Source organism: Buteo buteo, chromosome 2 (genome assembly GCF_964188355.1).
Source record: "Buteo buteo chromosome 2, bButBut1.hap1.1, whole genome shotgun sequence".
NCBI classification, from domain to species: domain Eukaryota; kingdom Metazoa; phylum Chordata; class Aves; order Accipitriformes; family Accipitridae; genus Buteo; species Buteo buteo.
This window is the reverse complement of record NC_134172.1, coordinates 20393598-20406031: the sequence shown is the minus strand read 5'-3', so window position 1 is coordinate 20406031 and position 12434 is coordinate 20393598. Positions and strand designations below refer to the sequence as shown.

Here is a 12434-nt window from a genome sequence, read left to right as displayed (position 1 = left end):
TCAGTGCACGGCTTTGTGGATCTGAGCAGAGGATTTGATTACAGCCGTGGTAGTGATCATACGCTGTGTTGGATGTCCTCAGCTGCCATTGAACTCATTGTCTTAGACATGAGGATGGTTCCATAAAGGTATATATGCTCAGGGCTGATCACACAACACTATTTTTTAGCTTTGGTTTTGAAATTAGGCTAGAAGAATTAGACTAAAAAGAAAGTAATTTTGTATTAAACACCAATATTAGCTTTGTTATCTGATGCAATCAAAGCAGTTCCTTCCACATCATTTAGTAATGATGAACTAATTCCGAATCAGAAATGGAGCTATTGGAAAAAAAGTAGACAACAGCATTAAGGCTTAACCTGGCAAACTGACTTGTGTTTAGGTCTACCTTTTAAGGACAGGAGGCCAAACTAAAATACGTGTCCTATTACAGGTATATTTATAGGCCGAGTCAAAGCAGCTGTGACTGCAAATCACACCGTGTAAACAAGTAGCCACTTAGATAGCACATCGCCTGCACAATTACTCGATCAATACCTCTAAGAGCAATGCCTATAATATGCATTTAGGAGAGCAAGAGCACTTTTGCATGCAAATACCAGACTTGTTCTCCTTAACAACAACCTATAAGGGCTGCAAGCAAATGCTTCGACAGGATTTTGTTGTATTTACGGCTGCAGCGATCGTTCAATTTTTAAGCCTCTCAGTAAGAAGCTATCGAAACCTTTACCTGCAAGTGCTGCCTCGGTATTTAAGCAGGTACTTTACCAGTTGCTTTTATAAGGGGCAATTATTTAGGTTAAACACATGGATTAGACATGCAACCCGGTGGGGTGGGACCGGGAGAGATGCTGGCCACGGCCGGCGTCTCCCCTGGTCCCGCCCCACCGATATGGCAGCTCATCTGCTCCCGAGGATGCTCGGGAATGTCCTCCTCCTCCTCCGCTCCCTGCTGAGGAGCTCCGGTGACGGCTTGGCCCCCGCTGCTGGCGGTGGCACAGGTACCCTCTGCCCACAGTATGGGAAGCGGGGGGGGAGGGCAGGAGCTGCCCTACAAGGGGAGGGCATCCCCGTTCCCAGTGTCCTCTAGCTGGTGGGAAAGGGCTAAGTCAGCCTGCTGTAGGTATTTCTTTTGAACTGGCAGGCTAAACTATAGTTTTTGTAGTTTAAACTGTAATTTTCAAATTCCATTTTTCCCCCCCAATATCACATCTGCATTGCAAGAGATGAGTCCAGGCAAGTGTTCATCACTCAGGAGCTGATTTCTTTGCAAGGATCCTATGCTGATGGGAGATAAACGTGGAGGTAGTTCCCCACCTCAGACTTTTTGATTAGGAAGGAATGAAACTCTTTTACTCATTGTTTTTCAGCCAATCTATTAATTCTTTGCCAGTCCCATACCACCACAAATGTTCTGCATGGGGTGTACAGACTCATAGGAGGCATTGCTGGAGGTTTGCACCATGATGGGTGACTTCTGCTCTCCTGTTGTGGGTCCTTCACTTAACTGTGGCCCCATTTCGCTTGGGGGGTAGGTGTTGCTTTCTTTCAGTGCTCCTTCTTAGCACCGCTTTTCACTGAGGCCTGAGGAAGCTGATAGTCTTTAATAGCTCATAAATGAGCATTAGTTCTGGTTTCTGAGGGTTTCCAAGAGGCAAACTGCCAAACCTTTCCATGATACCCAGGGATGAGGAAGGAGCACCAGCAGAGCAGCAGTTATCCCAAGCCAGAACAGAGGTCTGCGCTGGGAGAGTGGGTGGTACCTTGGGTTGTAGGTGCCTGTTTCCATTCAGACCCTTCCCAAGGAGTGTGCTGGGGCTGCTCTCCGTATGTAGCACACAGAATGGGAAGCAGATGCAAAGTCCTGTGCTCGCCCCTGCTCTTATGTCCCTGAACTGCCCTCCTGTGCTCTGTCAGTATCCACAGAAACTTTGGGAGAACTGAGGTGATGATGGAAAGCATCAATAGAGTCTAAGTTAAAATGGTGTTAAAAATAATACAGATTATCTTTCTATATCTTATTGAAGACACGGGCCTTCTGACTAAACAAGCTGAAGCAACTGTTGCTACAGACTGGAAAAAAAATTTGACTCCAGGGCAATTCTATGTTACAAGAGAAAAAGGAACTGAACCAGTAAGCAAAAGCACTAATGCTGGCCAAGGTTAAGCCACCTCCTCTGCCTGCTGGGCAGAAAAAACCCTGCTTTGGAGAGCTGTCACCACTCAGTTGCTTCACAGGTTTTCCCCTGCTTTCCTCTGGATGAAAGTTAGACTCAACACACTGAACTGGGTAGATTTTGTTCTGACCCAGACTGGTTTGCAGATGAAAAAACATTCTGCATTCTTTTCATATTTTGTTTTTTTTCCGGGATACTTTACCGCCAGCTCAGCCGTCTGTGTGGCAGTAGTGGAGGCCCCTCCAGAGGGGAGGAAGATCATATTTTTGTCCTGTAGTCTCCTTTTTTTCACCATATGTACATTAGCCATGGAAGTCTTATACATGGCACTCCATTCAGGAGCCGGGTTATCCCTCGTGTGCCAGATCACCCACTCGCCTTGCCCCCGCGCTTTACTTCCTTCTGTGATGAAGGCCATGTAGCGTTGTGGGTGGAGTGCCGGCATCCGTAGCCCAGAGCCAGGGCTTCTGCACGTGTGGAGGAGCATGTAGGGTGAGATTAAATCTTGTGAACTGTGCCCAAATCCTTATCTGTAAAATAAGGATCCCAATTCCAGACCATGCAGGGAGGAGGAGAGTCCCTTTGTAGACCCACTTTGAAGTTGTGGCACTCCATAGCAGAGCCCTGGTCTTTGGGATCCTGCACATTTCATAAGTTCCTCGGAGGTCACGACTCCAGCCCTGGTACCTGGGTGATTTATGCATCTGACTAGTCTCGAAGTTTCTGGGGGCAGGGGGTAGTCTTCACTATTAATCCAAAGGCATCCTCCCCTTCATTTCTTTAGGCTGCTAATGTTTGTTCTTCAAAGCCCCCCTGTGAAGCCTTCTTTTTATGGTTTTTCTCCTGTTTTGAATCTGATTCCTACATGCTTGTACCAGATGGTGAGCTTTTAAAGACCTGCATTATTAACTTCTCTTTTTTCCTTCCTTTTTAAAAAGCTATTTAGTGGGATCTATCTGAATAACACAGAATTGGGAATATACTACTGCGTGTGCTGCAATGCCCCACTGTTCAGGTAACATCCTTTAGATTTCACAGCATCCTTAAAATGACCTAACTGTGGCAGGAGGGGCAGTGTCTTTTCATGAGAGGAATGGAAAAGTGTAGGTCAGAAGGACAATCCTTTGGTGCCAGAGTGCAACGTATACAATTTCCAGGATACCTGTGGTGATACAGGTACATGGTATGCCCTTTTCCTGAGCATATGAGGGTCTCCAGTGGCCAGCAGACAGTAGTTGCTACATAGTCTGCCTTTCTCTCCTGCCACACACACTGTCCTTTTTGGTTGATAATAATTCTCTGTTTAAGAGGTCCCTAAGCCACAAGCTGCCACAAAATACGTGTATTTATGCATGAGTATCACCGTATGTTTGCTCTATTCTTGTGCTCTTCCATAGTCACCTTCTGCCACTCATGCTACTGGGCTAGAGAGACCTCTGCTCTGCCTTACTCTACCTGTTGTTGTGTTCTTACTGCTGGGTCACTCATACTGGAGCTAAGACCTCCTCTTCACCACCACCCCCTTCTCGTTCCCTAAATTAAATTCCATTTTTTTTGCCTTTTTCGTTACATCTACTTTTTAAAACCTGACTGCAAACGACTGCGCTATTAACCTCTGTGCTCTTTACAATACTATGTATTTTGCAACTTCATTAAAGTCTAAGTAAAAGGAAATAGATTCCCTTGGAGTAGGATGTGCAGAGGGTGTTCTGTTCTGTGTAACTGAACCAGAAAAGACAGTTCCTCATATTTTTGATCTAGAAAATAGCCTTTATTTATTCCCAACTGAGAGTTCAATGGAATACAGCTGATATGCCCATTTTTATGAAGACTTTAAAGGATGCACCACAGATCAGAACCTCAAATGGGAAGCTAAGGAACAAGAGATCTGGGTGGCAAGAAAGGGGGGGAAATGTAAGGGCTGTATTAAAAATAAAACTAAACTAAGCAATTAAATGGTAAAATTGGAGGCTGATAATTGTGAACAGTTAGTTTTCCTTTGGCCAAGTAGAGAAAACCATTGTTATGCAAATGAACATTTGCTTAAATGTATCTTTTTCTGTAGAGGTTTGCTAATAAACACTTTTAAATAAATTTATTTCAGAAGCTAGTGCAGCATTGCAGAATATTCTCAAGACAAATACAAAACCTAAAAATACCTCTGGAAAATTCAGATAAATTAGATAAATTTTAAATTACTAAGCTGTGGAAAAGTTCCTTCAATTTCTTCAAATGTTCCTTCAGTTTAGGCATCCCTTATATTAGAAAATAGATACTGACAGGCCAACATGAAGAGAGATGACCACTGGAGGGAATTGTGTCTGCTGCTAAACTAATAACAAAACAACAATATAACCAAACAGTCAGGCTGCTTTTGCAGTATCCAGATCTCGGAGAATATAGGTATCTTTGCTTAAAGCATAAAATAATGCTGAGCCTTACAGACTGATACAGGAAAATAAAATAAAACCCCAAACTTAGAGAAAAAACCTTTTAAGAAAATTGAAAATTATTAAATGTGCAAAATGGGCTCAAAATGTATTTTCCATGAATGCATTATGTTTGGAGGACACTCACAATGAGGGGGAAAAAAAGGTATTTGATAAAAGATTGATTCATCATGCTTATTTCCTAGTGCATTAAAAATGTTCTCTCTTTTTCAAACGCATTAGATCATTAGCTACAGGTAAACATGAAGCATTTGAAGCATTTCCTCCTTTCTTTCAAAGTATATGTGTGTGTGTGTGTGTACATTTATACCAGAATTTATTACCTTCTGCTACCAAATATTTATTTGAAAGAGTTGGAAATACATGGAACAAACCCCTAACCTTTATAGATAGCAAATTGTGGTGCTTTAATGAAATCTCAAACCTTCAGTGAACCATAAACCTACAGCTGAGATTCATACAGCAAAAAGCACTTTTTAGAATTATCTGGATTCCATCCAGGATGACTGAAATAGGGATCAAAGTAAATGACATGTGCTGGAGGAATGGTGTGTCGAAGGCTAATCTAATGCATATGTTTAGGGAAAGTCCATTTATCCATAAATTAAGTGGTGAAATACTTCAAAGGACAAATATGATCTTGAACAGCAATATTTTTGGGTACTAAAATGTTTCTATTAGGGAATCTAAGTGATATTATTGTTAGTAAAACCACACAGAGACCATTTCTGTTGAGAGCTAGTTTAACAGCTCAAAAGATTGATCCTTTAGCAGTGGAAAACATCTACAATAAACTGAAGTATTGTGAGAGTCATGTAAAGGATGGAGTCAGGCAGGGTCAGATGCAAAACCCACATAGCATTAAAGACCTTCCTTGACTCTACAAGGTTCCAGAGAGGATCCTCGTATCTATATATGAATAAGCAGAAGGATCCCTGTGTCAAAAAATGAAGATTTCTGATTGAAATCTTTTGAAAATAAAAAAGAAACAGCACAGGTATATGTCAGGGAAACCCAGAAGTCATGTGTGGACATTTGTATTCCCCCAGGTTATTCTTTGGGACTCTGTGGCTGGTAGGCACAGTGTTTGTGCAGTTTTGTAGCAAGGAAGGCAGGGAGCCCTCTTTGGCTGGAAAGAAATAGGCCTGGAGCCCTAAATACCTTCTCGTACAAACGCAGAGTCTACAAACTGCATTTGCTTCAGTCCAGCCTACTGTGCTGTGTCTTATTTCTCCCCAGTTTTATGGAGGAAAGGAGGTAGGAGAGCATTTCTGATGGGTCTTTGTGGATTGCTGCAAAGGACTGAGCAACAGCCCCCACAAAAACTAGCCTTTGGTCATTCTGTGTTTGCAAATCCTCTTTTATTTCCACAGTTGCAATGCTCAAAGACAGCCCTGTAGAGTTAATTACAAAATGCATGCTGAAGCATGCACTGTTCTTCTTTGGGTTGGATCTTTTAAGATTTTTGCCCAGCTTGTTTGCCTTGCCTTGTCTTTCTAAAAGGCACTGCAAGTAAGATTTTCAGATTTTTCTCCACTGTATTAATATCCCACCAAAATACACATGATATATACTAGATATCTTGCTTTAAATTCTGTATTGACTAATGGACTAATCCCCTTGATCACAGAAAAGCTGCTGGTGTTGGTGTCTCAATCCACCACTAGATGCCAGTAAGAGCATTTGGTTTGTGAGATTGGGTTTAAACACGGGAAATCGGGAGGAAACGGTTGCGGTTGGTCTCCAGACCAGTTACCCTAGTAGTTTGAGAGTGTGTCTTCATTTCTCGCTCAAACTCACACTAGGACGGTCACTCTTCGCTAGGAGAAAGTACTTACTGCTATCAAAGCTTGCACAACTTTAAATAGGAGGGATTATCTCACTTCTGTATGCTAAACCCCCAAAATATTTTCTTATATTTTCCAATATGATCTAGGTTTTAATATGCAACTAAACAGGGTTGGTGATTCTGGATGTTAACAGGAGGCACCCACAAGCTGACAGTGTGTAGCACTGTTTCTGATTGCTGCAATTATCCCTTGCGAAAAGTAGGTATTTGTGCTGTGAGGATTTGTCATTGGTTGATTGATGATTTGAGCAAGGCTCTATTTGATTTTCCAAACCGGTTTGGTGGCTGACTGCAAGGCAAAGCCATCACTGGACGTGAGCCTGGTCTGGTGAACCAACCCAGCCATTTTTCATACTTCATTTCTTCCTGTAAACTCTCTCCTCTGAGGTTGTGCTGTATTGGGCCAGGCTTCGAACTGCAACTTTGCAGGTGCAATTCAGCTAAACAATGTGCTCAGTTGTTGGAAAAAACTATTTGCAAGCTTTATGAAAAGCCAACCCGTCAGTGAAGCAGAAACGGTGAGGCAAAAGCTCCTGTTGTGTGCTAATCAAGAATTCCCTTTGGAAAAGAGCTTCCAGCACAGTTTGATGCCAGTGAGAAAACTTCTACTGTGCCAAACATTATTAATAGTAGTACAAGACAGGGATGAGGAAAAAAGCCAATATTCTTATTAAAAACAGACTTTTTTGTAACATCTGTGTTATTAATTAACAAGAAAATCTGGTTTTCACTATAGCTCAGAAAAAAAGTACAATTCTGGGACTGGATGGCCATCATTTTCTGAGGTTTATGGTACTCGTGGCAGAGATGAAAGTAATACCAATATCATGAGACGACCAGATAACTCATCAGGATCAATTAGAACTGAAGTCATCTGCAAACGGGTATGTTTATTTTGGAGGTGGTACCCTAAGACCCAAATCTTAACAAGTAAGTTTTCCTTATGCCCATGAATGAATCTACCTAAACACAGCAGTGAGAATTACAGTATCACTGGAACCATTCTGTCTCACTTTTTGGTATGAAACACATGAGTAGAGTTCGAAGTATCAAATATAGGCAGTTGGTTTGGGGTGAAGAAAATGATGTGACTGGGGAGAGTAGTAGTGTAAGTATAGCCAGGGGCTGGAGTTTAGACAGAAGATTTATTCAGAGGACCTCAGGTGAACTGCTGGATGTGGCAACAGACAGTAGAAGGGACTCTGAGATTTAGTCCGCGGATTTGCCCCATCACAGGGGCAGTTCTTCTTAATTCAGTCCTGCTAAATGTTTACTGAAGCTGTTCTTAAAATATGTGGTTTTAGAGACTCCATGGCCTTACTAGGTAATGGGTTGTAACCTTCATATCTTCCTACTGTTGGTTAGATGCTGGGGAAAACAGCAGGTTTGCTATGCAGCAGTTAAAGCTTATTACTAACTTGCCCTGCACAGCAGTGGTGGTGCCCCGCATATTCACAGCTATCTTCCATGGGTTCTCTTATTTCATGGAAGCCACCCTTCTATTTTGGGTAGATATTCTGACTCCCTCAGTCAATCTCTTTTCTAGACTAGAAAGGCCCAGTTCCTTCAACTGTTCCTTTTTATGCAGTGGTTTTTAAAGCGCTGATCATCTTGTTGCTCTATTTTGCACTCCTTCCAATTGATCCTTTTCCTTCTTGAAGTACAGTGCAAAGCTGGACATAGCGCTGCAGGTGGGCCTAGCCTGCGTCAGAGATTAGAGGCTGTTTAGGTGCATTATAGATAGCGTTCCTGTCCTTGCACCTTTACCTTTCCACAGCCTATGACCCATACTTGTTTTGGGACCTGCTGTAATACCCAGGTCCTTTTCTAAAGAACTGCCACCCCTAACCAGTTCTTCCCAACCCAACATCTGTGCCGTTTATTACATCTGTTAAGATATAAAAGTATGCAATTGAGCTTAATGAATTGCATCTTGGGCTCTTTTTTTTTTTTTTTTTTTTTTTGGTGTGTGGGTGTGTTTTTCCAAACTGTTAAGATTGCTAATACTGTCCTCCAGTGTGCTTGTAGCCCCTTCTAGCAGGATTAGGTATTATCTGCAAACGTAACAAGCATTTGCTGCAGTCCATTATCATGGTAGAGTTCATGTTTGCGGTAATATCCAGCAATCACCTTTCAACAATGCCAGCTGAAGACAACCTTCCAATTTTATAATGAGCCATTGATAGCTATTCTGAGTCTAATTTTTTCCCATCAATAATTTTGGGGGTGAAATCCTCAGTTGACCTGTGAGAAGGACCTATAGTGACTGTCTCAATTAACCTGAAATTTTCATTATATATTGAGATGCCTAGATCCCATTTATTTCCTATAGTTTCTGGCATTAGTACCTTTTGACTCCCTCTTCTGGGATCTGCTTGTTTGGGGGCAGATATTCACCCACTGGCCAGGGGTGATTACTGCAGGATGTATTTCTAGTCTCTTCCCAAGACTTCCCCACCCACCCAACTCAACAGTGAATTCATCATACAAGTTTCTTAATTCAGGATAGCACGGTAGGTACCAGCATGATGTTGGTCCATAATTGCAGTGGTAATAATGGTACATAATTTCTGTTGCAGTGTGACGCCCATCTAGGCCATGTGTTTGATGATGGTCCCACACCTTCTGGGCAGAGGTTCTGTATCAACAGCGTTTCATTAAACTTCAAACGAGGCTCTGGTCAGTGAGACGTGGATCTCTGTGGCTTACAGAACATCCTTTCACTGCTTATACAACAGCCTTGTGAAAAACTCTCATGCTTTTAATATAGAACACAAATTCTAGTACTTACACCATTGCAGCTTTGCTTTCCAGCTGTTATCAGTGTTGATTAAATACACATTTTTGTGGTAACTCTTTGGCAATCTGCTTTTTCATGGTTAGTGTGATGTAAGTGTTGATCTGTTTATTGTATTTTTTTAATTTAAAAAAAATCTATGCAATAGTACACATTCATAACTATCATCATTAACTGTATTGAGGCTGCTGAAATGAAGTGCTCTTCTGCACCTGACTTTGCCTATGGTGAACAGTAGTTGTGGCACCCAGGAATACAGAGGTACAGGGCTGATCATGCCGGAGCTTTTACTTCTGTAAAATCATCATAGCTTTCTAAGGGGAAGCAAAAATAACATGAATCTCCAAATAAGGTTTGAGGGTTGGTTTTTTTCCCCTGATGCGAGAGACCTTTAGCCAAGCCAAGTGACTTTTCCGTGAACCCATAAAAGCAAAGTGCTGAAGGAAGGCCTAATTAAAACTATTTCAGGCAACGGAACCAGTGGAGACTTGGAGTCTTTTTTCTTTTAAATCAATGACTTTGATTCTGTGTCCAATAGCAGAGCTGAAGAAGGGTTTGCTCCAGGAACTTCCTCTTACAGAAATAATATGATAATAATGTAGCGATCTGTGTAATATCTCCAGACCTCTGTTATCACTTGTGTATTTCAGAATCTGAAAATAAAAATGAGTGTGAAATTTAATGTATTTCGGGGAAAAAAATCAGCATCAAAAAACATGTTCAGTAAAGTGATGCTTTTGTTGAAAACACGCCTTGTCTGTTCTTCCTTGTACAAGTTTGTAAATACGTCTGTATTCTCCCAAGCATTGTCACTATGGTTTGCTGTAACAGAAAAATAAATCGTATGTTTGTGAAATTGAGCTTTCCGGCTTTCAGATTTTTTTCCAGATAAAATAATCTCTGAGTCAGAACATCAGCTTCACTAAACTGGCTGATTTTAAATGCTTCCCTGCTGAGAGTTACTAGGCAACATCTCATTTGGCTTTACCTATAACAGGCTGTTTCCATTCTGCCCGCTTTGGTTGCCTCAGTAATAAAAAGGGTGTGTTCATTTACTAGTGTAGTCTTAAAACTGTTTAATGTCTTCAGAAAATGGACCTCTATTGCACTGAATTTACTTTTGCTCCTTCCGTCTTGGAGCTCTGCAGTTTTTCATCCTTCTGTACTTCCTACAGGAGAACTCTACAATCTCCTAACTTTTAAAAACATCATACGAAGACAGTGATCACTACAGCCAACCTAAACCAGAATGGCACAAAGGTTACCAGAGATGTGAAGCACCATGAATGAAGCAGACGCTTGCTGCTGCTGGTTTTATGTAGTGTCATAGACGGTGATGGTCACATTGTCATCAGAGGTGTCTGTTAACAGCACCAGCATGCTGCTTGTCATTGTCCCTGCTGCATCATGCTCTGCCATGCAGAGATGCCCTTGCATCACCTATTGCTATCGCCTGCCTACTCTGACCAGGATGTACATGCCCAGCCTGCTCAGGTCTCTGCTCCCAAGAGTCTTCACAGGTTATACAGAAATCACCATCCTCCCATGCTCTGAATTCATTACCTCCCTATCCTGATATACTTTCATTCACTGGTGGGTTTTTTTTTTTCCTTAAAATCTATCACACAGCTACTGGAAAGGGGGTTTGGCCCTTACAGGCATTCTTTAGTCAGGCAGCCCTCTGCCCTCTCCTCGCCTTTCCCATCAGGAGAGGGTTGTCTCAGAAAGGAGCGTGACTAGAAGGTGTCCCCAGCTGGACTCCTGTATTCAGCCAGGTGCTGGTGGAGAAGCCAGCACCTGCCTCAGTACAGTGACTTTTGGCTGGGATACAAAATTGAAATGTTCCTTGTTTCTGCAAATGGCAGAAAGTAGGAGGACAGCTAGAAAAATACCTGTTTCTTGCCTGTCCCCACACATAGCACGTCTCACTGACACCTTCGACGGGTGAGACTGAATGCCACACAAACAAAACATACCATGGAGCTGAAAAAACAAGTATCCATACACAGATGTGTGCAAACCACACTCAGTTTAGCACCTTGGATGTACATGGTTGGAGACCAACTCTCAGTGAACTGGCAAGTTAGTAACTGTTACTGACAGAGGAAGCTTGCCTGAGCAGAGAGCGCATTTATTTTACACCTATGAACATCATTGTATGCAACTGGACGTTTGGGCTGAGCAGCAGCTGGTGCTTCCTCACTCATACAGCAGGATGACCTGTGGAAAGAGACCTGTAAATCCCTAGTTTAGCTCATAAAGTGTTAATTACAGATACGTAATCATATGAACAGACCCGTATCTTCAAGGACAGTACCTGACCTGCACTACACTGATGTGTCACCAAACAAACAGCATAAAGCACAACTCTACTGCCCCAGAGAAACCAGACACTGAGCTAAGCAACCCTGTTCTGCTTATTCAAATTAAAATGGGGAAAAGAGGAAGGTTTGGCTTTCACTACGTGTGTAAAATCAGAGTAATGGCACATCACCTTTCAATGTGGCTGTGTAACCCACAGTTTGGAGTAGCTACACTGAGAGGACTTTGAATATCCTGCCCCTTACACTTCACTGTAAATCTAAAAGTGTTTAGATATCTGTATGTACCCAATGTCTATGTATCAGTAGGGGAACAGGGGAAATAATTTTGCTTTGCAAGCATGGCCAGTAGTCAATGTGGAATAAAACCCAAAATCAACAAGAAGCCCTTTTATCAGTCCCAGCTCTCCCCATTGCTGGCAGTTTGCACCTCTTCTATTAAAACACAGCCATGCAAATGAATGATGCAGGACTGAGCAGAGGAAAAGGGAAGGGGGTAGGTAGGGGAGGAATGAGTGGAGGAAATGGGTATGATCTTCTTGAATTAGCTCTTCTGATGCTTTTTTTGGCAATGTCTGACTCTTGCATTCTGTGCTGTATCAGATAGTGGCTGCAATCTTGAGTAGTGGGGTGGAGATAAGGCAGAGATTTTTTAACTGATCCATCTTTTTATTACTTTATCACTTGTGAAAAATGATATGGATCAGATGGGTTACTCCTCAGTAGTCCTTTATGAAATGGCATATTTGACAGCCTTGTTTTCTATTGTTTGTCCTACAGTGCAAGATGGGAGAGAAGGGCCATGTTCATTTGGGTGCAAGTTAATTATCTCTTGAGCTG

The 12434-nt window shown here is 42.1% G+C and overlaps 1 protein-coding gene across 1 annotated transcript; it reads left to right on the top strand.

Moving 5' to 3' along the window:
* The first annotated feature begins 892 nt into the window (after positions 1 to 892).
* On the top strand, positions 893 to 10068 carry MSRB2 (methionine sulfoxide reductase B2). Its single transcript, XM_075022463.1, has 5 exons — positions 893 to 1001; positions 2028 to 2134; positions 3116 to 3192; positions 7213 to 7360; positions 9056 to 10068. The coding sequence occupies exons 1-5, from the start codon at positions 893 to 895 to the stop codon at positions 9161 to 9163; spliced, it is 549 nt and encodes a 182-aa protein (XP_074878564.1). The 3' UTR covers positions 9164 to 10068.
* Positions 10069 to 12434: the final 2366 nt, after the last annotated feature.